The sequence below is a fragment of the Dipodomys ordii genome, unplaced genomic scaffold (genome assembly GCF_000151885.1).
Source record: "Dipodomys ordii isolate 6190 unplaced genomic scaffold, Dord_2.0 Scaffold127, whole genome shotgun sequence".
Classification (NCBI taxonomy): Eukaryota; Metazoa; Chordata; class Mammalia; order Rodentia; family Heteromyidae; genus Dipodomys; species Dipodomys ordii.
Window position 1 is genome coordinate 5768788 of NW_012267343.1, and position 25878 is coordinate 5794665.

Here is a 25878-nt window from a genome sequence, read left to right on the forward strand (position 1 = left end):
TTGTAGGTTATCCAGCATATATAATTTCTGACAACATGCTTCAATAAATCTCACATACTTTGAGTATTCCCCATGTACTCTATGTTTGTATTTAAGAAGAAGGGGAGGGGTGGAGAATGCAGAAAAATTCATTGTGTAGCCTACGTGAGGGTAGGTGGGGAATGAAGATACATGATGTTCATGAACTGCTTTGCTGCATTGGTCACTCTTTCGTACAACTACTTGAAGATAATGCTTTTTTTAAAAATAAAATTTTTACAGAAATACTTAAGAGACAAATGATTTTTTAGATGTTCATCTTAAATTTGGTATAAAAAGGCAGCACAAACTCAAAGGCAGCTTTGCTCAGGCTTTGGGGATAAGTCTACATGTGTCAGAAGAGTGAGGGGTGCAAGTGAGCTGAGCTGTGGGAGGACACGTACAAGAAAAGCTGTGTACCCTAGATCGGGAAGGATGGTTAAGCCTTAAAGAGTTTAGAGGCACAAATGATAGTAATGACAGGTAGAAGGACACCCCCCCAGGCCTAACAGTGACCCCAGTTCACCCAATCTGCCTGGAACATGCCCCTCAGGCAATGGATTAAAAAGAAAAGCTGATACTGACTGTACAAGGCCTAGTCTGCTCAGGCTGTTGGATTCCATTGGCCAAGGAGAACAAACAGAAAGCTTAACAGATACAAGATCACTGAAGCCAATTTTTCTTATCACAATGGAGAATGTAATCCAAAGGCAAACATCTTGCAATTAGAATGAAAGCAGATTTAAAAGATGTAAGATAGCCATTACAAAAATAGATTAGTATGTTATATATATCTCAATCTGGGGAAAAGAAAATGTCATTTTAAAATGTATTCCAAGGATTGAGGGCATGTCTTAAATGGTAGAGTGCTTGTCCAGCAGTGTGAAGTTCTGGGTTGAGTCTCCAGTACTAAAAAGAAGGAAGGGGAAGGAAGGAAGGAAAGAAGGAAGGAAGAAAGGAAGGGAGGGAGGGAGGGAGGCAGGGAAGGGAGGGAAGGAAGAGAGGGAAGGGAGAGAGGGAGGGAGAGAGGAGTGAGAGAAAAAGAAAGGAAGAAGTGAAGGAAGGGAGGGTGAGAGAAAAAGAAAGAAAAAAGGAAAGGAAGGAAGAAAGAAGGAAAGAAAGGAAGGAAGAAAGGATAGAGGAGAAAAAGAAAAGAGGGGAGAGGGGAGGAAAGGAAGACAGAAGGAAGGAAGGAAAATAGGGAGGAAGGGAGGGAGATAATAGCTTAAGAGCCCCAAATAGCACAATGTTTGCCTGTTCATTGCTCAGAGTAGGGGCCCTTTGTGAACCTTTGCCCCCCTATCTGTGGGAATGGCAGCATAGTTTCCCCTCCATGTGCTGGCTATAAAGCTCTAATTTGATGAACAGATTTAGTGAGAATTCACTCTAATATACCCAATGTAGTTCCAAGTATTTCCATGTACTCTCTTATGGAATCCTCACAATCTCATTTAATTATCTTAGCGTACAGATGAGGAGACTGAAGAGACTTCATTGCCTGAGACCTCATTGTATGTGACAGTGATGAAATGTGATGTCAGCCAAACCTACTCTACCCAATAGAGCAGCCCATGGTTTCCATGGAGCTGTTTCAAGTTAAATGAATGATTGGAAATTAAAAACTCAGCGGCTCCATTTCATGGGTCCTGTTTTAGGGCTCCGTGTCACATAGGTAGGTGGCTGGAGGCTACAATGCAAGACAGTGTCTGCACTACCAGACACTGGATGGCTGGTTTCCAACCTGGGCTCAATAATGAGACAGTTCTGTCTTTTCTGGAGCTCACTCCTGACCATGATTTCCCCATGAATTTCAGTTAATCCCCTCCTTCTTGTTGCATCCCAGTCTCTTTCTCACATCTCTTGCTGCCAGGCAGCCTCATGGTATCTGTGGGCACCACTCACAGCCCTGAAATCTATGTCTGCCAAGCCCATGCCTTGCCCAGAGGCCTCTGTCCCAGGAAGAAAAGAAACACAAGATGTCAGCCCAGTGTCCCTTTCCACCAAACACATGTAGCTGAGGGAAAGGCCCCAGGGAGGTTCCCATACAGGAAAGAGCCTCTCAGCCAGGGATCCTCTCTGAAGCCTCTTGGAGTCCATTTCTCCCTGGAAAGAGAACACACACGGATGTATCCAGGACCTCCTAGAGCTTGGATCAGGCTGAAGATCTAGGCAACTTTTAAGAAACCCATGGATGGGGTAGAAGAGGAGTTAGGAAGCTCTCTAGGGTCTGGTTCTACAGACAACACATTTAGGATCATGTTCAAAAGGAAGAGAGGAGAAGAACAGAGTGTATGGGGTAGACGGCTCTGCAAAACAAACACAATGAAATAAGTATACACATCTACACAAACAAACAAACAAAACCCTATGCCCAGCTGAGTCCTACCTCCCTGCCCTGGGGCCTGGCTTGAGAAAGTTTACTTTCAGATGAGAGAAATGAGCGTGTGGTTTTGGGGACAGAATTCAATACTGCCAAAGGAGCGAGCTCAGCAAGCTTCACTGGCTCTTACTTCCTAAGTGCATTACAGCCCCCAGAGAGTGAATGCTGCTTACATTTTTTACATGTTTCTCGGGTACAGAACATGAAACTAAATTACACAGCAAAGGGCATGTTGGCTACAGGCCGGCGACCCCACTTAAAACAAAACAATAATACAGAGAAAACAAGAACTGAGAAGGATCTGAAGGGGGGGTCTAAGCAAATGACAGGGATGGAAGAAAGGTGTCTGGTTCTGAGGTTGAGATTAAGACAATGGGGTCAGGGTGAGTCCGGCTCAGAGGAAGAACTGGTATGGATGCCAGGAGTATGTCTGCTCTACATCAAAACCAGCAGAGCAGGGTGCTAGTGGCTCACGCCTCTAACCTTATCTACTTAGGAGGCTGAGATCTGAGATCATGGTTCAAAGCCAGCCTGGGCAGGAAAAGTCTGTGAGACTCTTATCTCCAAAGAATCACCAGAAAACCAGAAGTGGCTCTGTGGGTCAACGTGGTAGAGCACCAGCCCTGAGCAAAAGAGCTCAGGGACAGCACCCAGGCCCTGAGTTCAAGCTCCATGACCTACAAAACAAAACAAAACAGATCCCTACTTATCCTTGGGCTTCAAGAGTCCATGAGCAAGTAAGAAATAAAAGGCTTACTCTTTAAGCCAGGCCCTCACTGCTGCACACATCCCCTCCTCAATCAATCAGTGAATGCATTTTTGCGACATCCTTGCAAATGCTAAGCTGACCCTCCTGTGCTTTCCATTCTTAACAAAATTTTGCTCCTCCTCCAAATTCAGTTTACTCAGATAGAACACACGTTAGCAGGACTGTGAACTGGCATGAATTAGATGACCAGTCGGAAGCAGGAGTGTACACTTAATATATGTTAGCTCATTGGATCCTCATGACTACCTCAAAGTGATAGCCCATCCTTTGTACAGATGAGGAAAATTCAAACTCAAAAAAAAGGTGAAGTTGGGTGAATGAAGGTAAACATGGTCGAAATAGTTTGTATGTATGAAAACAGAGCAGCGAGGCCAGCTGAAGCTGTGCTAGGATAAGGGAGAGAATGATTGAGGGGGTGAACTGATCAGGTTGTTCTGCAGACATGTCTGAAATGTCACCAGGAGGCTCTCCTTGCATAACTAATGTATGCTTACACACACACACACAAATTAAAATGAAGAAGTCTTTTGCCAGCTGCCACACAAATGACAAGGAACAACATACTAGTTCTTTTCTGGTTCCAAAGGTTATACTTCTCTTGCAACAAATACAATGTGGTCATGCATATCATAGTCTATTTAGTTTTCCCAAATGCCCGAAGGAAAAGAAGAAGAATTTCATGGATAACTCTCCATTCCCTGAAAGCCCTTCCTCTTCAAAGCACAAACCTCTAAGGTTATCCATATATCATGCAGTCCTTTGCTAACACTTGTCTTATCTTAGTATGGGACCTCATATAAGCACTCCCTTTCTGACAAGGTTCAGGATTTCCTACTTGGGGACAGTGACTGTATAGCTCATTTCAACATCAGCCCCTAACTGGGGGTCATGCTTTTGATAGCATAAGTTCACTAAGCATTCGACTGATTTTGAATCCGAAGGGTAGAATCATTGTATAACAGAGTGGGGACTGGAGAGATTCAAGGGAAGCTGTTAAAAAAAACAAAACAAAACATATATATATATATATATATCACATGTTGTCTCTAATTGTATCTGTCCTTCAGCTGACAAAACTTCACAGGAAGGCAGAGTGTTTCTGTGAAAAAATAAAATCTGTCACCTGTCATTATGAGGACAAACAGGTTTCTGAAGCAACTTCCTTGACAAGCACTTGCTGCCTAGATGTCATTACTTCCCTCTTACAGATCAGGGAGTCTATTGAGGCAAAGAGACCTGACTTGTCCAATGCTACACAGCCACAGTGAATGATGGAACTCAAGAGTTGGAAAACAGGTGGATCTGATCCCAAACCTTATTTAATATTTGTTTGCTTTCAAAGCTCCCATTGCTCAATATTTAGACTGAATACTAGGGCCAATTATAATATCTGGATTTTCTTTTTTAAAGTACAGCTTTCTTAATTTTAAGTAGTGGTAACGAAGGAGCTGCCATTCAGTAAAGCAGTTTATGAATATAATAATGCTTCTTGATCAATGCCACCTCTTTAATCATTCTCCTCCGTCTTTGCCAATCCTACCCTTTCCCTCAAATTTAATTTTGTAAGATATCCATTGAATTTCATGCCTCTTATTCTCCCCTGCTCACCTTCCTTCCTATATTCATTTGTCTCATTTGTCTGGCTCGAATACCTGTTGAAGAAGAGATTGAGTGGAAGACAGAGGGAAGAAGAGTCAGGGAGAGATGTGGGTAGACCTCTTTTCTGGAATAGCTATTGGATTTACACACCCGTATGATCTGCTTTTTCCTTTTCAGACTTCGAGTGTCCCCACATCAATGGGGCAGACTGTATCTGACTATGGTATTTTCTGTTCTGTTTCCTTAGATGACTTGCACATGTACCATTGAAAAACTATTCACAAACCACCAGGACGAAGCACATCCCCAGGGCATTTGGGAAAACTGCTTGGAATCTACTTCTGCATTTCAGTGTGTTCCCTTCGCCTCTCTTCCCTCCCCACCACTGGCAGTGGCTATCCCACATCACTAATGAGAAGAGCTGAATGTTTTTGTAAAGGCCGGGTGGGTAGGGAAGGGACAGGCAGACCTTGGAACAGAGACCTCAGCACTGAGTGTTGAGGTCAAGATTTCTCCACGCTCTTCGCAAATAATATTATCTAAATAGGATTGAGTAATTGCTTCTCACTGTAAAATTTCCAAGTCAAGTTATTTATATGGAATGTCAGCAACCAGGTGCAAGAAGAGACAGAAGTAGAACGAAAGGTTTCATAAGTGAAGGCAGTTCATCTCTCTGAGACTCCATGTCTCCTTGTGAGAGAGGAAGAGAAAGACTTCTCTGTATGCTTGTTATGAAATAGATGGGAAATTATATGCTTCGACTCCCCAGCATGTGCCTGGCATGCAGGAGGAATTCAATAAATGTTACTCCTTTTCCTCACACGATAGCACCTGAACGTGTTAATCTGTTATTTTAAAATTTTGGAAAAGCTTTCTATAGCTCCCAGAATGAAGTCTAAATTCCAATCATCTGCAGGATGTCTTTGAGTGATGTTTTAAGCTTCTATGTCTTGACTTTTACTACATTTCTCGCCACCCCTTTGGTATCTGTCTCCCTCTTTCACTATTTTTAAGGTGTACTCCCTGTCCTATCCCCCTGTTTATCCTTTGAATTGTTCCTCAGCTATCATTTCCACAGGAAATGTCTCCCTTGGAGTTTCCCCTCTTACACTGCATGGTAAGGGCATGTGGAAAGATTGCTTAGTCATGTCTTACAGTTTGGATATGAAATTGCTTCCACAGGCTCAGGTGTTGGGAGCCTAGGTTCCAGACAGTGGACCCAGCTGGGAGGTGGGGTGTAGATGGAAGAAGTTGGTCCACCCAGGATAGATCCTTGGGGTGTTTTATCCCTGGTCCCTCCCTGTCTCCCTGTCTCTGTTTCCTGTCCACATGTACCTGACACCATGATGTTCTTCCCAAGCAACCATAGGCTGAACCCTCCAAAACCATGAGCCCAAATAAATCTTCCCCATCTGAAGTTGTTTAGGTCAGCTATTCTTTCACAGCAAGGAGAAAACTAACCAACACACCCTATGTCTAGAGAGCCTCAGGGAATCGAGCCCCTGTCCCTAGAGACAGGAATGAGGAGGTCATGGAGGAATAACTTCTGCTGTCCTGGCTCAGAGTTGGTGGCCATGAAAGAATGTACACATCTTGTGATTCTCTTATCCTGGTTTCTCAAGGTTTCCTGTGTATGGTTTGAGACAAACCATAAATTATGTAGTTTCTTCTTCAATCTACAATTACCCTATTTGTGCTTCTCTCTCTTTCCCTCCCTCTCTCTCTCTCTCATGCTCCAGCAACAATTAAACATACATTCCAGAACCTAAGAAATCTGTTTTACATGTAAGAGATGCAACTTTAAACGCTTTCTATGCTTCTTCTATATTTCTGTAGACTACACACATTTAGAAGACTCTCAATAAGGCATGGCTCCACCTAAAAGAATGGAGACCAAATCGAGTGTCAGTGGCTATGTCTGCAACCCTAGCTACTCAGGAAGCTGAGATTTGAGGCTCACAGTTCAAAGTCAGCCCAGGAAGGAAAACTCTATGAGATATTTATCTCCAATTAACCACCAAAGGGGCAGAGGGTGTGTATGGGGGAAGCTAGGAGAAGAGTTGTGGCTCAAGTGGAAGAGCTCAAGCCTTGAACAGAAAAAGCTAAGGGACACAAAGCCTCAGTAATCTCTCTCTCTCTCTCTCTCACACATACACACACATATACACACACACACACACACACACACACACACAGAGAATGAAAAGGAACAGATGGAGATCTCAGAGGAAGGAAGAGTGGAAGGAATGGAAGTATTTGGAGATTTGGGGTACTGGTGAGGGAGCACACCCACTCTCTTGGTGTTGCTGAAATGTATTATCACTTCCAGAAAGACACGAGCTCTTCCCCCTCTTCTTACACAGCAGTGATGGAAGCAGGTATGAATTGCTTCATCCTGAACTCGGGTTCCTATTAGAAACAATGGGTTCAGCCCCCTCCAGCCAGGATCCCCAAAGCAAGTCCTTCTGCTGTCTGAGTCTTAGTGTCCTCATCTGTAAAGTGAGAACATTAATGACTGTTTCTGTAGTAGCTGTAGTAAGATTCAAGGAATTTGGTGCAGAGCCCAGAGGAACTTGGTAAATGCTATTTTTATAATCTATCTGGGTTCTTCTGAAAGTGGGCAAATGACTTATCCATTCATCCCTGCAGGCTGAGTAAGGTTGATTGGAGGAAAAAATCCCTCTGGATCTCATGCTCTATCATGGTTGACTACTGTTTCTAGTTGGGCAAACCCTGTTGAAACTAGAAGTGCTTTGAGGGCAGCAAAAGGCTCAGGACTTCCTTAGAACTTCTCAAAGTGCCTACTACAACTGTGAGTGTGCAGCAAGCAGTGACTGATGGGATTCTGATGAAGTCCACATCATGATGATGAGGCTTCTCTGCTGTGTGGCTCATCATGGCCAGATCTAGGTGAAGGAAGCTAACATGATTGAGATAGAGCAGTGACATTTGTACTACTTCAGAAGTACAACACTACCACTTAGTGTTTCTCTGCCTCTTTGCTGTTCACCAGCTAAATGTTATCTACCTTAACTTCCACTAGGTAGATACTATCATCTCCATTTTGAAAGGAGCACCATGAGATTCTTAGAGGAACAACTTACTCAGAAGTTAAGGAAAAGCCAGTTGGCCATAATTTCCACCAAACTACATTATCCCCCATTCTCTCTTTTATATTTCTTAAATGCAAGATTTAAATAAATTTTTCTTCAATCAACTTAAGAGATAGATTATTTTCATTGAGTGCTGGGGATAAAACTTAGGCTCTGGGCCTTATACTATATCTCCATCCAACTTAAAAAATGTTTGTGAAACAGAACATCATACTACCTTTTGTCAGTGTTGGGTTTCAAATTTAGGATCTTCCCACCTCTGCCTCCTGAGTATCTGGGATTACAGGCATGTACTACCTAGATCTTTATGACACCTGGCATAGTATTATGGTCACAGCAAAGAATAGATAATAGCCACTCAAACGGAAGTGAGAAACGACAGAGATGACCAATAATGGGTTTACAGGGGTTCTGCTTTCTCATGTTCCATGGTGGAAACTTCCACAACACTCTATTCTAATGTGGATAGATCTCCTTCTTAGGAAAGTTTTCCTTTACTTTGGTCCTCAAACTACTGTCTGAGAAAGGGATAGTCTAAATTTTATCCTCAGAGGATTAACCAAATTCAATGGTCTTTTGACCGAGGATCTGCAATGCCTAGGAGAGAAACTATAAATTCCTGATTGTCTTGGGTCTGCCACCTCCTCCTCAGGTCATTGCCTGTTGGCAGGAGAGCCAGGAGGAAATCAGCTTTGGTTTAAAAAAAATGTTAGGGGTGAGAGCAAAAAGAAGAAATATCTGTATCATATCCTGGCAGCCTTTGTTCTAAAGCATTAGAACAATGTAAAACATGGAGACAAAATAAGAACTAGACAAGATCTTTGCAAGCACTTAAGCCAAACCATTTCTGAGATCTCTAGAAGAGAGATAACATGATTCATTCAGTTCAATTCCATTTTTTTTTTGCTGGGGGATGAGGGGTGGCGGTAGGCAGTTCTGTCTCAGGAACTTCTTGATTACAGCTGGGTCCAGATGGTACCTGGCCAAACTATCCAAAGAATGTCTCTTATTATAGGATGTTCAGCCCAGTTTGTACAACCAGGAAGTTTTGATACTTCTGATAATATTCAGATATGAGATTTAGCATTCAGGATTAGCTTTATTCTAACCAAATTTGGGGATCTGGTTCAAGAACAATGGATGAAAAGAACTGGAAATCATGAAATGTTGCAGGCATATGCAATACCCAAAGTGAAGTTTTAATCAGTATTCTAGAACTCACAACACTAAGAATGTTGCTCATTCGCAGTAGCCGTGAGAGCCTCAAGACTCAATCTGATGAGGCTTTTGCCTTTGGATGAAATTCTCACACCTACATCTTACACTGTGACAAGGTCAGGAGCTGTGTTTTCACACTTCTTTGATTTCTTCTACAGGTTCTGTCATCGAGGTGGCCACATAGCTCCAATAAGTACTTACACATATCATTTTTAGAGGATCAAGGAAAGGCAGAGCTTTGGGTAAATTAGATTATAAGGGTCTCCATTCCTCAAGTTTAAAAAGTATCCTAGTAAACAGCATGGGCCATGGAATAGTGTCAGTCTGTGCAGAAATGGGAGTAGCCTGGGTTTGAAGATGCTTTGATACTGACTTGTTCCCTTGCTCTGTTCCCCGGTGTTTGCTTTGGTCACCCTCTGGTTCTGAGCTGCTATGGGGACCTATTCATGTATGAATTTGTATGTCTGTGTGAGAGGGGAGAGAAGAAAGGGAGGAGAGGGAGAGAGGGAGAAGAAGGGAGCAGAGGACAGGACAAAGAAAGGGGGATTTGGAGGAAGATGAAGGACACGTGGTACACCTTCCAATTCTGTTCTTAAGCTCAACTTCTAAGAACCTCCAAGCCCCTTCCATGTCATAACAACTTCACTATCTTCACTGGAGGCCCTGACAGGGTGAAAATTAACTACCAGTCTCCTTTAATCACTGAACAATATAATGAAGGGCAGAGTCCTACTTCCTTTTCCTCTCTGCTGTTGAAAGGGAGCTATCCTTCCACTTTAGGAATAGTCTTTCTCCTGAATCATGCAGGATTCGTATCGTTTTGGAAATGCAAATGTGAATGTGTGTGTTTGCATCATATGCATATGGGTACATGGGTGTCCATGTTTGCCCATGTGTGCATGAGGGTGGGGGCAAGTATACTCACTCATGATATCTAAGCATTTGCTCTCAGAGAAAGAATTCAGAAGACTCTTGCTCTGCACCTCCCAGGACACCCTCTGCCTGCCAGGCCCCACACCTAGCCTGTACTCATATTCTCTCCCTTGACCCTGTATTCTCCAGTGAGCTGATCTCATTATGGCAAATTTAGTTACAGCTGAAGTCTCCTTGCAACAAAGATTATGTCCAAACCCAGAGTAATGGAACCTAGTCGATTTCATTAAAATAAAATTGGTTACAATGAATAATTCAATAGGGATGATTTTGTATCCTCATCTCCTCTTTGTAAATCGAAGAGCTAGTATTTATAATGATTTTTTTAATTGGATTTTTGTTTAGGAAGAGATAATCACCCATAATTCCTGACAGCCCTTTCCTTACAAGAGTGGAATAATTGTCCCATGAAGCCTCTTTTCAAATGCTAAGACTGGAAAATTCTTTCTCTCCTTTGCTCAGATCAGTAACAATAAGCTCTGGGTGATTTTAAGGCACAGCTGCTACCTCAACATTTTTTTTAATGTGAGGTTCCAAATGCATTAATAATTCCCATGTTGGAGTGATATTTTTAAGCATCTCTAGGAAATGGATGCTACCATTGATTTGGATTTCCTCGACGTTCCATGTGATCAGAGAAGTGATACCTGAGATATTCTCTCAGTGTCATTTGCACGTGTGTGTGTTTACAGTCAAGAAAACAGACATTTTCTGAGCATCTAGTTTAATCTAGATTCTGTGCTTAAAAACAAGGGACAGAGATGAGTGGAACTCAAACTTATTCATGAAGTGACAGGGTTCTGGTAGGGAAGCCAGAGAATAAACAGATAAAGAGTTCAGGGTGAAGTTGCAATCACATGGTGGAGGAGAGGCATGAGGAGAAGGTGAACCCTGACCCTTCCTTCTTGCGTGCATTCATTATTCCCTAGGCTGGGATGAGGGGCGCCATGTTCCCAGTTATTTCTACCCTCCTCAGGGCGTTCAGACACAAATGTAAATAAATAAAAAATAAGCAAAATGATAACATAATGGTCAAACAAATGCAAAATAAAAAAAGGAGTCAAGGAAGTGCTCCTATCTTGTACTTCACCCAATGAGTCTTCATTTGGCCCAAGAGAAGGGCGTCCTTCTCTTTCATCAAGAAATTGGAAAGAAATATCTGGGAAATATGGCTTCGTTGGCTACTGGGCTGGATAGCTGGAACCACTGTGTCAGGTCTCTAAGACATATTAGTTTCAGAAGAAGGCAGGTGGCTTGTTCACCAGGATAATTAGAAAGGGGGCTCTGGGGAAGTCATAGCCATCCCCAACATCATACAAGCTCTGGTGGCCCCAAAACTCTCACTCCCTCAACTATGCTGTCAGTCCCCTGTGGGAAAAACATAGCAAATAAATAGTCCATGAAGGGACTGAGGAATGAGGCATAGCTTCTTAGAAGTGTAAAGATCCTCGGAGATCATCAAGCTTAACTACTCTCCATTTCAAAGACGGAAAGAAACATAGAGCCCAGGAAGGTGAGGAGACCAGCACAAGGCCATACAACATACTGATGGTAGAGTTACACCCTTAAAGTAGAAAGCACCTCCTTAAAAGTGAGAATTCCTCAAATGGATTTGTCATTACCCCCATCCCCCCACTGATTTTCAGTAGTCCAGCCAGAGTAGAGTTCTTGCCCACAAAGGAATTATAGTAGGGAAGGAAAAAAGAGGCTAGTCATTACCTCCATTACACTGGTGATCCCTCAGCTGGCCACTGTATTTCTAATTCTTTACAAATGGTACCCAAGAGGTCAAGAGACACTGATAATACATGTAGCTAAAGATATGCTCATGTGGTCACATCTAATGGCATCATATCTGTAAGGTGGGCATTCCTGGCAAGCACAGAAGAGGTTCAGAGAATCTTCAGGAGGTTTGTAGGGGGTGAGACCTTACCTGGGATGCTGCTGGCTGTCCGATGACAACCCAGCCTGGGCACTGCTGGTCTTGATGGGAAACTGAAGCGTTGGATGCCCATTGATCCAGGAACCCATGGGGCGTGTAGACACCGCAGTCTTTAATGCTAGTCTTTTGTTCAAACTCTTCACATACCCCATCTCCATCATGGAAATAGCACCGGCTGGGCTCATCTGTAAGAGATGGATATACAAGGAGAGAGAAAGATAAGTACTTGTTAATTGGTCTCAACCATCAGCAGTCAATATGGAATCAGTCCACCAAAATCATGAATGTTGTCTAGGCTATCATTCATTGTTAGTCACAATAAAATATCCCTCTGCCTTAAGAGAAAAGGGAAATCTTTTTTTTGGGGGGGGGTCCGGTCGTGGGGCCTGAACTTTGGGCCTAGGAGCTGTCCCTCAGCTCTTCAGCTCAAGGTTAGCACCCTACCACTTGAGCCACAGCACCTACCTCTGGCTTTTTTCTTTTTGCTTACGTGGTGCTAAGGAATTGAACCCAGGGCCTCAGGCATGCAAGGCAAGCACTCTACCACTGAGCCATCTTCCCAGCCCTGAGAAAAGGGAAATCTTGCCATAAGTAACAGCATAGGCTGTTCTAGATGGAAACAATCAGAATTTCAGTTAAACACTAGGTGAATTTCTAGGATGTTGATCATCTGATAAAATGTTCATAAAAATGGTTTAGGGGCAGCAGACTGCTGAGTATCTTCTAAGCTCAACAAATCCCTTGTTTACTTCTGTAAATAGTTCACATAGTGAAATACTATGGAAAGAGCCAGAATCAATCAGTTCCTTATAGTTCAGTTATTGAAGGAGAGCTATGAATCAGCTGAGATCTCCTATAACTACTAGCATGCTGGGCACTTTAAACATGGAAAGACCACAGGACTTTGACAGTGGCTTTGGCCTTCTTAGAGATCTAATAACTCAGGTCCACTCTAAGAGTGACCAGACATAAATCCAGACTTCACTCTCTAAAAGCCAATAAAGAAGACTGCAAAGAGAAAGAGTTTTGACCTGGGGCAAAGCCAGATTCAAATCAGGACTCAGTGACCCAGAAGGTGAATCTCTCTAAGTTTCCATTTTTCTCATCCAAACAAATAAATCAATGAGATAGGATATTCATCCAGCATTGTTACCATGATTGTGTGAGATAATGTGTACAATGTCAGCTCCTTTTTGCATTTTATGCAAAACAGAACTGAGAGCTGAGGCTGGGATGGCACCTGCTTCTAGGTCACAGAGAAAGCTGGCAACAGAGTTAGAAGTAAGAGGCCAACTTATGCTTAGAAGTGAGAACTTCTCTACACGCTGGACATACAAGCTATGTTCAAGTTATGAACATACAAGCTCTGATGCCTAAAATCAGGAGGTTGCCTGGCTTTGGTTCCATATTTCTCCTCTTCTTCTTCTATGATGAAGACAAATAGGGAGAGATTATATATAATGATTATATAAAGTCTATCCTCTAAAATGACTCATTTCTTCTGCAGAGAACCTTCAGTGTGAAAAGCAGTTGAAACTACAGGTAAACTCGTACAAAAAGGCCAACTTCTTCTTTAAAAAATTACATTTAATATGGTAATAAATCTGCTTGGGACCAGCAGAGCCTGAGAATAATGAGAATGGAGATAGGGAAAGGCGGACATGGTAGGAACATAAGGGCACAGGTAGATAGATGGGCAAATGGATGATAGGCAGCAAGGCAAAAATAAAGTTGAAAGAGAAAAGAACAATAACAAAAGAGGGCAATGAAAGAGAAAGGGACAGAGAGAGAGAGGGACAGAAAGAGAGGGAGAGAGAGAGAGAGGGAGAAGAGAGGAAGGAAGCATGCTTCTTTTCTTCTTCAAGATTCTGCTGACAGAGCTATTTGTGAGTCTCTTTTAAAAATAACATCCTTGGACTCTATTATTCAGGTTTTCTTGTCACTGGAGTCCTGGGAGCCTCACAGCTCCATCTGCCAACCTTCGTCTGGGGGATTCTTTCTCCTTCTCTACTCCCTCTGCCCCAACCCCTGAAGAGAACAAGATAAGGAATGGAATACAAATGTGTGGCCCAGGAAAAACAAAGACAGTAGCAGGAGAACAACCAAAGTGGCCTTCTCTTTTTTGTCACGTTAGTTTCTTTGGCATTCCCTACAGGCTACATGCTGGACACTGAGTGGGTTGCAGTGAAGAGTCTGAAGTCATTAGCAAGATCTATCATCTTACTGCCCTGCCTTTCATGTACCAGCTAGAAGACCTTAATGATATGTTCCACTGGGTGAGGAGTGTGAATACTATATCACACACATACACACACACACACACATACAGACACACCACAAGATTTCAATAAGTAGTTGTATGGGGCTCTGTGTGTGTGTGTGTGTGTGTGTGTGTGTGTGTGTGTATATATGTGTGTGTGTGTGTGTGTGTGTGTGTGTGTGTGTGTGAAACAGTAACGGGACTTTGAACTCAGGGCCTGGATGCTGTCCCCTAGCTTTTTCACTCAAGGCTGAAACTCTATCACTTGAGCTACAGCTTCACTTCCTGATTTTTGGTGGTTAATTGGAGATAACAGTCTTATGAACTTTCCTGCCTTGGCTAGCTTTGGAACACCGATCCTCCTATCTCAGATTCCTGAGGATTACAGGACTGAATCACCAGAGCCTGGCCTTCAACAAGTATTTGTTGAGTGAATGAATGACTAAGTTTTAGAATCTCTGATGGGCACATTCTTGTTAAAATATCGACTCGATACCCTTTGAAGGAAAAGTTTCTGAGAGACCAGTGGGGGGATTGGCTTACAGAGGGGTTTCACTGGGCAGTCTGATCTCTCCATCTAACCCCAATATTCCCCAGTATGAGGGAACTCTTCATTTCAGCTTCACCCCTTTCCACATGGTGACACATTAAGAAGTCTACTCTATCCAGCCAGGATGTTTGATGTGGGTGGGGCAGCACTGACAAAGTCTGTCCTCCTCAGTTGAGTTTTCATAAGCCAGCAAAGCTCTTTTCCTTTTGGAAGAAATGAGCTCAGCTCCTAGAACTGGAAGCATATGGACTGTGTGTAAGTGGTCAGACACACTTAATGCAGCCCCTTGTCAACTTAATTTTCCTCTTCATCTGTCTGGAGCCTAAAGATGAAATACCAGCACCTACATTCCTGAAAGGCTCTCAGAGTCATGATCATTGAAGAACATAGGCCAGCTACCTGCAGATAGGGAAGTGAGGCTTTTTGAGCATGGGAGATGGACTCAATTTAGTGGGACTTAATTCGAATCTGTGCTCTTCTGAAATGGGCTACCTTCCAAAGGAATGTGTGGATTTACCTATCTCTCTTCTTGTTTATAAGCTTTTGAGAAATGAGCATCTGCTTCTATTTCCAGCTCAGGGACCAGTGATTGGCATTAAGAAACTCCCTCGGCCCAAAGATTATTATATTTTTCTATTTTTGAAAGACTAGAAAAAAATCATATTTTTAAGTTTAGCTATTTGTTTAGGGTTGAGTCCAACCACAACAAGCTTCGTGCCACATAATTCATCCAAGCACCACCACCACCAAAAGACCAAAAAATGTGCAATCTTTCTATCCAAATAATAGCTTTTTGGAATAGAGACAGTGGTAGTGTCTTAACTTTATGAGGGCAAAGTTTGGGGGGGAATCTGGGAGAAGTTGTGTTGGCATGACTTTCTTCTGGAATAGAAATATCTTGACTTCATACTGTCCTTCCTCCCGCCCCGCCCCGACCCCTAAGGGCTTCATGTCAAGACCAGATTGCTGACCTCATTTAATTCTATTGAAACCAGGGTTTGTGCTTAACCTCTTTGCAAGCAGATCAGCCTACGCAGAGGACAAAAGGCGAGGTGGTGAAGGACTCCTAAAGAACCATGAATCTGCTAACAAGCTTCAGATGCTGACTAGGTCTGATGAATGTGAGGAGCTGAGTCCCTTTCCGGGTCCTTCGAGGGTTGGCCATACACCAATATGAGCTGCAAATTCCTCCTTGAGTCTCATGGAGACAACGAATCATCATCTGACTAGAATATAAGAGAGCCTGGGCTGGCTTTTTGCAGTCACTCTTAACCAGGCATAGAGGGCACGCACAGCCCAGTCTCTCTCTGTACTCGGCCTTCACGATGCCCTCATATTTGGCTTGGAGTCTTGTCCCCTTACCCCCTTCTCACACAGCAGTGATCATCTATGAATGACTAATCTAAAATGTAAATCTTGTATGTGAAATTGCCTAATTGACTCCAACCAAGTTTGACCTCTCCACGTTGCTTTTAGGACCTTTTGAAGTCCAGGTTCAAATTCCCTGTGTATCCTCAGGTCCAGCTACATGAATTGAGTTCTTTACCAGAATTCACTCCTCACAGGGTCTATGAGTCAGTGACTATAGTGACAGTCATGGTTTTAGATAGATGGCTTCTCTGAGTTCCAGTTTCCCACAGTGATATCACTACTGACATCTATTTAAAGGCATCTCACAGAATAACCCAAAACAGTGATTTTTCCCTCCACAATCCCTTTCCTCCACCTTAGTGGATGACAACACCATTGGCCAACAATGGCCAAACCAAACTTTTCCTGGTCATCTCTCCTATTTCTTTTTCAGTGTGCCCTTTAACACGACATAAAGTCAATCTGCACATTCGCAAAGGCTCCTTGAATTGCAGATATTCCAAACCTGCTGCTACCAAATTCAAGTCTCTACTGCTGATGCAATTTCACTAAACAAGTTTCTCTGCTGCTTCTGTACCCTTCTCTGGAACATAGCAATCAGGCTGTTCTTAAAATGAAGTTCCTCACTTGAAGCAAGTCAATCGCTTCATATCTCATAAGCAACACAATTCAGAGCCTGTATCATGCTCTACAAGGTCCTGTTTTTTGTGACTGTCTAGCTACGATCTTCCTTGTTCACTGTCTTCCATTTATCCAGATAGCTATATATTTAGAAATATCTACCTCTCTCCCTCTCCTTCCCTTTCTCCTTGCTTCCATTCCTCCTTTTCTGGTCTTCCCCCTTGTCTCTCCCTCCCTCCCCTTCCCTCTCTCTCTCTCTCTTCCTTCCTTCCTTCCCTCCCTCCCTCCCTCCCTCCCTCCCTCCCTTCCTTCCTTCCTTTTCCTTTCCTTTCTTTCTTTCCCAGTACTTTTACTCAGGCCTCACATTTGCTAGGCTGACATTCTAACACTTATGCCATACCTCCGGCTTGATTTTGTTGCTTATTTGGAGATGAAATATAGCAAGCTTTACTGCCCAAACTAGCTTTGAATTGCAATTCTCCAAGTCTCAGTTTCCTAAGATTATAGGCACGAGCCACTGGCTCCAGGCATATTCCAAATTCTTAACACACTAGGAAGCTGAACTTGACGTTCCCTTTCTTTTTCCTTGCTTCTTTTACTTTGCTTTTCTTATGACCTCTTCGTTGTTTAGAGGTCAGGTAAGTGTTACTTCCCCAAATAACAACCCTGTTGATTCTATTTCCCCGTCATGTTTTATTTTCTTCACTATATTGTTCACTGTCTAAAAATAAGTTTTGGGGACTGGAGATGTAGCTCAGTAGTAGAGTGCTTACATACGACACAGAAGGCCCTGGATTTAATCCCCAGCACCACAAAATTAAACAAACTAATAAGTAATTCTTTCATGTTATATCATCCCCCTAACTCTGTAAGGTACAACTTTCATAGAATCTGTTTCAGAGTGAATCTTTTACTTTTAGATTCAAGAAAACTGATTGGTTTCTATTTAAGAATAAAAAGATAAATTATTGTTGGAAGCTCTTGGGTCCTGAGGCATTGATGTTTGCATCCCTAATACTCAGGAAAGGGTCAGTCTTATAACAAGTACTCAGTAAATCATGAATGAAAAATGTGGAAATCACAGAACTTCTCTAATTTATTTCATTAATGGTGTATCAAAAAGCCAGGTTTGGCAGTCTATGACTGATTCTCTCACTCAGGAGGCTGAGGTGCTCCAGAAAGACTGTCTCAAAAAAACATCATCACAACAAAACAAAGTTGCAAGGCTGATTTGGATCTGTTCTGATTATGATACTATATAAAGGTTTTTATGAAATCATAATTAGAATGAGGTCATAATACAAAATCTAGCACACATTAAGGTAAAAATGTCCAATTCTACATAAACTATTCCATATTTTTTCTGTGAGACATGTATCCCACCATCTGTCTTTGTTTTATTGTTTTATTTTATATCTTAACTGAGTTTGAAAATAAATGGATAGGCTGCCAAATAAAGAGATTTGGCAGGCTTTAAGAATCAGAATTCAAATATGCAATTATATCACCTTGAATACAGAGCATTTGTTTTAGTGGCTTAAAAAATATTCTAAGCAAAGATAGCGAATCTAACAAATAACAATGTAGTCAAGTGAACAGAATATTGAAAAGTCTTGAGTGATTTTTGTTCACATCTCTTTGGGGTCCCGATGATGGTCTCTCATGATATGGAGAACAAGTACAATATGGTACTCTGCTGGGACATGCATGCCACAGAAAATATTTGATTATATAGTAGCAGACATTCCAAGCACAAATGGAAAGAAGAGCGATACCAAGGACTCAAAGTTCTTTCAAAGTATAAGTAGGAAATTAAAAACAAAATTTGACTTGAAAGATATAAGCTAATATATGGGAAAGACAATTCAAAATATGGATATGCAAAAAGCAGGCAATGATGGTAAAAAAAAAATAGGCAATCATGAAAGAAACACACTTCAGGTGGAATGCCAGTGATTTGAACTGGATCTCATTTTGATCACCATAAGGTGAGAAGAAAGAAAGAGAGGACAAGAAGGAGAGAGGAGGGAAGAAATGATGAATGAAGGTAGGAAAGAAATAAGGAAGATAAGGAGGGAGAAAAGGAGAAATGAAAGAAGGGAGGGGGGCGAGAAGGAGGAAAGGAAGGCAGGCAGGCAGGCAGGCAGGCAGGCAGGAAGGAAGGAAGGAAGGAAGGAAGGAAGGAAGGAAGGAAGGAAGGAGAAAATGGAAAGAAAGAATGGAATGAGGGAAGAAATTTCTTTCTCAAAATCCACAGCCTCGTAATGAACAAGGAAACTCTGGAGAGAACAGTTGTCTGCTCATGTACCCTAGGACTTCAGACAAGTCACTTTTCTCTCCAGCTACAGATCTACCTTCTGTAGAATAATGAATGTTAAATAAGACAGCTTTGTGATTTCCCTTACCTTGTATCACTCTAAAAATATATTTTGTTCTTGATTTCCCCCCTCTTTCATTGTTAAACTATCTTTTTAGTCTGAAAATGAGGAAACCTGATCAGCAAAGTGAAGACTGTGAATGGTGAGTGTAAGGTCCGCACCTGGATGGCTAGCAGACTCCACCCTCCTCGCAGCAAAGTCTCCACCCAGTACCTGCGTTACCTAGGCAACTGGGACACCTGGAAGAGGTCACATCTTCATCTGCTGAGGTCACATCTGAATTTGATGTGGCCACACCCTTCTCCGCCCAGACCCTAGATAAGGCCTAGCCCAGGCCCAGACGCTCTCTCTGCTCTTTTCTAGCTTTCTCAGCTCTTTCCTTCTCTTCTCTTTCCCAGCTCCCTTCTCTTTTCTAGCTCTCTGCTCTTTTCTAGCTCTTTTCTAGCTCTTTTCTCTCTCTTTCCCAGCCTACTGAATAAACCTACCCCTTACCTGAATCCCACGTGCTGCTGTTCTTACTCAGCTACCTCTTTTTAAAAACCTAACAGTGAGCCTATTGGGAGAGAAGAGGGTTGTAATCAAAAACAGATGAAGGGCTGGGAAGGTGGCTCAGTGGTAGAGTGATTGCCTTGCTTGCATGAGGCCCTGGGTTCCATTCCTCAGCACCACATAAGCAGAAAAAGCTGGAAGTGACGCTGTGGCTCAGGTGGTAGAGTGCTAGCCTTGAGCTGAAGAGCTGAGAGAGAATGCCCAGGTCCAGAGTTCAGGCCCCACAACCAACAACAAAAAGAAAAACAGATGAAACTGGGGACCAGAAATAAAAATCTGAACCTTAACTCTGTCACTAACGTGTTCCTAGATACTGACTAATATATATCATCCTTCACTCTTTTTTGCCTTAATATTGGGGGAAAATATCCAATATTACTTTTCTTACTTATTTAGAAATTACTTGCATAATAATCTGATTTTAAAATCACACTAAGGAAAATATTCAAACATGTCCAAAAGTATAAGCAGTGCTGCTATCATATTTTACCATTACCGATACAAAAACTCATCGCTCCAATTATAAAACAGGTTTTTCTAATTCATTGTTTCAGCGTTATCTCAATCATTATGGCCCAAAGGGGCTTGTTTCTAACCACATTCCAAAAACAGTGTCCCACCCCTCCACTCCTGCCTCTCTTGACACCTGTCTACTGTTTTCCCCTCACAGTATTATCTTGCTTTTTCACATGTTTACTTGGTCTTTGCATTTTCTCTAAAATAAAATGGTGGCTCCACTAGGGCAGAAACACAGCCTGTTTTATTACCTATAGAACCCAAATTTTAGTACAATCAGCAAATATATGCTAAAGGAATGAATAAAGGTCAAGGCCTTTAATGCAATTTATTCTACATGCTTCCTTTGGCAACCATGGCAAGTGAGACTCAGAGATGCTAAGTAACTCACTGAAGGCAGCAAAATTAGTTCTTAGAGGCCAAGCATTCTGAGTGGCTAATGAAAGGTCATCATGCAAATATCAGGAGTGTGTAGTGCTAATTAGAAACTTGTCTGTGGGAAATGCATGTATGTGGCCAAAAGGAAAAATAATGTACTCAAGTGAAAGTCAGCAAATACACATATATTTATCTGTTCTTCAACAAGGCACTTCTAAAAACCTTACTGATCCAGCACAAGCAGCACTTGGTTTGTTAAGGCATCCTCACGATTACATCTAAGAGAAAATTTTAGACAAATGGATATGATGAATGAATGGACCACGAACTGGAGGATGAGTCAGGACACCACACAACAATCAGGCTAATTACCCTACCCTAGCAATAGGACTAAGGTGACTACAGTATGCTGGGTTCTTGGTTGGGGTTCCTATGCAGTCACCAGGATGTCAGCATGGATTTTTTCCCCCATCCTGAGTCCTGATTGGTTTAGCCTGTCCCATTACCCTCCTCCTCCTGGTTTGGATAAGTCCCAAAAGATAAAGGATTCAAGCCACAGTGCTCTCCATCTCCAATCTGGTAAGACAGTTGATAATGTACTAAAGAGCAGGAGCCACATAGCAGCCAGGGTTACCCTTGGGTAAGTTACCTTTCTCTTATATGATGGGCAGTATACTCTTCAGACTTTAACTTTTTTTTTTTCCTACAGAGATGTGTAAAAAAAAATGATGAAAGCAGAAGGGAAAGAGGACTGAAGGGACAGAGAGAAAAATTGGGCTTAAACTGGTTAATTCTAACCTGGATCATTTGAAAATAGAAATTAAAACCATTATTCTATTGGATCAGAAATGGTAAGGTCACTGTGACTCTTTGTGTTGAAAACATGTTCTAAGGAGTAGGGATTACTGTAGGGTCACTGTCTAACAAAGGTGAGGATCTATTTGCCCAAACAAAAGCATGAGGTTGCTGGTTGCATAGCTGGCTGTACATTCCAGAGCAGAGGCCAGAGAAGTCCTCTCTAGACCAACCATGGGGCTGGTTCTGGGCCACTGAGGGTCAGTTAGGATATGGTCCGACAATGAGACTCTGGATAAGTCCCAGCCCCTAAACAAGATCAGTAAGGTGATAACCTGATACAGTTCAGAGAAGGCCCATTAGAAATCTCTTGCCGTTGATGTCAGAAAATGTAGTTGGCTGTGTCAGAAAATCCAGAGTTATGCTTTCAGTGTTTCTTGATAGAAGCTTTATGACAACTGACAAGTGTAATCTTGTCCCCGCCTGCTTCTGCAAGCTTCTCTCTGCGCTAAGACACATACCACTCAAAGCTCCAGGCCCATCGGTGAATGTGCCTTCCCTCTCATCACCCCCTCTGTGCAGAGACTTCCTCCAAAATTCCCAGCTACTTTCCTTGTGATCCGTTCCATTCATCCTTTCTTTGTAGCTTATCCAGGCACTCTTAACCTGTCTGCCTATTCTTGTCCCAGGGAGATTGGTTGCCCATCTCTGTCTACTGATCGAATCCCCCAATTAAAATTATATTTTAGTGCATTTGCTAAATAGGTAACTGGATGATTACATGTTAGGTACTGTATCTACTATTGTTTCATCCAAGAATAGCATTAGGCATTGGTGATACAGTTATTCCTGTTTAAAGACAAGGAAATAGGTATTTAATGAAGTTAGTCAATGCCTACTGTTTTGTGAGTGGCAGAGTCAAGAATTACCTCCAGACTAGTTGAATTCTAATATCTACACTCATCTGTCCAGGCATGCTGCTCAACTAGAATCTTTTGTATGGATGAGGATACTGAGGAGAGTTTAATGAGAATGGCTGACTTTAGATTCTCTGGAATGGCTTATGATTTTGTGTTACCTGGCGGCGTATGGGTTTGATGGAGCTGTGGCCACATCCAGGCTTTTCATTCATTCATGGGAAAAGCAACACCTGTCAGTCTTGAGTTCCTGTTCTAGTTTCAGCAAATTGGTAAAATCATGACTGTCTTCCTAGATGTTAGCAAGAAAATACCTTACTACACATATCGTGCTTGAAAAAAAATACTGTATAAGATCTAGTACCTCCTTTATCCCTGAAGTTTAAAAAAAAATCTGTCTCTACTACTTTGTGCCACAGCTAAACTATGGTCTCAATAACTAATGTTTTTGTTAAATTTAAAAAAAAAATTTTAATGGAATCTGAGTTTTGGTTGGCAAGAGATTGCACATGCTGGGCCCAGCATGTGAGCCACAATCCATTAGGGAATTAGGAGTTGAGTTGGGGACCTTAAGGCTCAAGTACTCCCTTCACACACAGTACTTAGAAAGCCATCAATTTCCTTAACAAAGAGCATTGGCTTAAATGCCCCCTTAAAGCAGTGTTATTTACACAGTTATCCACTTCCTTTTGAATTCTCCCCGTGGGGGTGGCAGGCCTGCAGTTCTTTGCAGCTACTGGTTAATTAGGCCTCTTCCTTAAAAAGAAACTCCTCTTACTATTCAAAAGCAGCTCAATTTGGCGGTTTTGGAGAGTCCTACTGAGCCATCTAAACACCATCAAAATCTCTGAAGCTACCTACCCACAGGTCTTCTAAAGTGGTTGGATCACTGTAAGTATAGAGATAGAAGATAGGCATGTTTTGAATCTGGATCTTCTCAATGAGAAGGTAAAATAAGGTTCAAAAGAGCAAGAACAGCTGGTCCAGGATGATGGTCCCGCTACTCAGGAGGTTGATAACCCGAGGGCCAAGGTTTGAGGCCAGGTGGGGCAGAAAAGTCCGCAGGATTCAAAATATTATGCTGGAGATAAGGTCGAGTCCCAGTTGAGAAAACAAGATGAGAAGCGCTAAAGATCCAGGTTCAAACCCTGGTACAGAATTAGTGGCAAATCGCAAACACTTGTGAACACTTATGAACTGTCCCAGCTCCATGGCACATCCACACAGTGATGATGCTGTAGCATGAATAAGGAAACTAAAGCAGCCCTTGTTGTAAGGTGAATCATCCCAGATGACACATTTTGAGATACAGAATATTGGAGTCTTTATTACACAGTTAGCAGGCTGCAGGCCACCCACTGTTACAAAAGTCTGCAGCCACCAACTACACATAACACAGCTAAGGAAATAGGCTAGAGAGGAAAGAAAAGAACAAAAACAAAACCAACAATATCAACACTCCAATTCAACTCCAATGGAGAGCTGACTTGGGATGCCATGATGACTGGAGAAGAGCCAGGAGACAGGACACCGGAAACGACCATGGAGACACATGTGACATGGCGTCTTGGTGGCTAGGCTAAATAGGTTAGCACAGGGGGCTGGTCCACAGGAAATTCCCAGACCCAGGTACTGGACTGATAGATTCAGTAACCTATCAGGCAAGTGCTGCCCCTGTCTCCAGGGATCCAGGCAGGTGCAACTCCTGGGAGGCAGGTGATGGGCAGGGGGTTTCCTTCCCCCAGCATGAAAGACAAGATGCCAGACTCTACCATCCAACCATGTGGCCAATATGGTGCCAGCCAAACCTGACCTCCTTACTTCACCCTCATCTTCTTTGCGGCAGAGCCCTAATTTAGACACATGCAACCTAGCTTCAACTCTGCAGTCGCCTCTACTCTGAGGTTGCTGAGCCAACTGCCCTGCCTGAGATGACATCCAGAAGGTGAACAGTCTGCCTTAAGACAATTCTAAGGTTCCTCTAACTGCACTGACCAACGGAGCTCTACTGCACTTTGTTGCCTGCAAAGTAAAACTGTAGTGTAAAAACAAACAAGTAAACATATTTTCCTTCCACCCTTTTATTTATTTTCTATTTTTCTGAGCCTCAAATGATGTACCAGATCTTGGTCTCGGCCCTGGGGAATCAGATGAACTGAACAAGGTCTCAGCTCTCCAGGACTTAGTGAAGAGGACACAGGATAGGAAGATGATAGGAAGAACTTAGGTTTGATGTGCCAGATTGGAAGGGTCCATCAACCCAAGTGGGGAGCATCTTCCAGGCAGGAAGACACTGTGAGCAAATGAAAGGATACTAGGAGCTGGGGAGTGGGTATAAGGCACCAGAAAATGTTGGGACAGACATTGCAAAAGACTGGTTCAGCCCCCTATAGACAGTACTTTCCTTGAAGGCCACAGTAAGGAATTCAGATTTTTCTCAAGGGCACTCTGAAGCCACCTGATGCTGTCAAACAGATACATGATGTTCACCCTTTAGGAAACTTGCTAACACTCTGATAGATTGTGGCAAGCAAAGGCAGGGAGCCAGGAACCTGCTTGGGGCCTTCAAGTAAACCAAAGACCAAAGAGAAAAAGACATTAATTCGCAGGGAAACAAAAGGTAAGCTTTCCAAGTAAAATTGGAAAAAATGATTGTTGGAATGTGGGAAATGAGAAAGAGAGGGAGGAGGTGTGGGTGTTTCCCACAGGGCTAGGTGCCCTGTGAAAGCTGAGACAAAGAAAGAGTTGTATCAGTTCTGAGGAGAAAGAGGATGAACTTTCATTCATTGTATAGAGTATGAATGACATTTAAATCTGGGTAGAGTAAGTAGATGCGTACAAGTCTGGATGAAAAAAAGAAAAATAAATAAAAACACAGGTAAGTGGGGTAGCCTAGTTGTAGAGGATTTGCCTAGCATGTGCAAGGCCCTGGATTGGATCCAGAGAGACAGACAGACAGACAGACAGAGACAGACAAGACAGAGACAGAGAGATGGAGAGAGACAAAGAGAGACAGAGAGACAGAGACAGAGGGACAGGAAAAGAGAGGGGGAGGGAGAGGAGAGAAAGAGAGACAGAGACAGATGTGCTCTGGTTGAGAACCAAGAATAAGAAATGTTCTATTATAGAAAAAAAATCAATCGTGCCTAGACTTCATTTCAAGAAAGAACAAGCTAGATCCAGCAGTAAAATACTTAAATGCAATCACTATTTAATAGAACCCCCTTCTCATGGCATCCTTGAATGACGGCTCTCAAATCTCTGCAAGATTTTTTCCAGGAACACAGTACTCTCTATTTGTAAGGGCTAGATCATTATCTCTCATAACCATATTAATGACTATTTATCGATCACTTTCTGAGGGACAAGGATTGTCTCATGCAGTATGAACCTGGTGTGCTGAGTAGTACATAGCCCAGGCCTGACACAGTGAGAGGCCTTCAACAGGTAACCAATGCATAAATGTGATGAGCAAGTTTTCCAATGAGTGAAAGAATAGATCAGAGCAACACCCTCTATGGCAGAGAACAGCATTCTCATTTCTCTAATGGAAGGAAATACGGGATGCCAC

At 42.5% G+C, this 25878-nt stretch overlaps 1 protein-coding gene across 1 annotated transcript in view; it reads right to left on the minus strand.

Moving 5' to 3' along the window:
• Positions 1–25878, minus strand: part of Pappa (pregnancy-associated plasma protein A, pappalysin 1) — a 230050-nt gene that overhangs the window by 81658 nt on the left and 122514 nt on the right. Inside the window, exon 11 of the mRNA XM_013030108.1 lies at positions 11964–12157. Within this exon, the coding sequence (XP_012885562.1) occupies positions 11964–12157 (194 nt within the window). The remainder of the gene's footprint in view (positions 1–11963; positions 12158–25878) is intronic.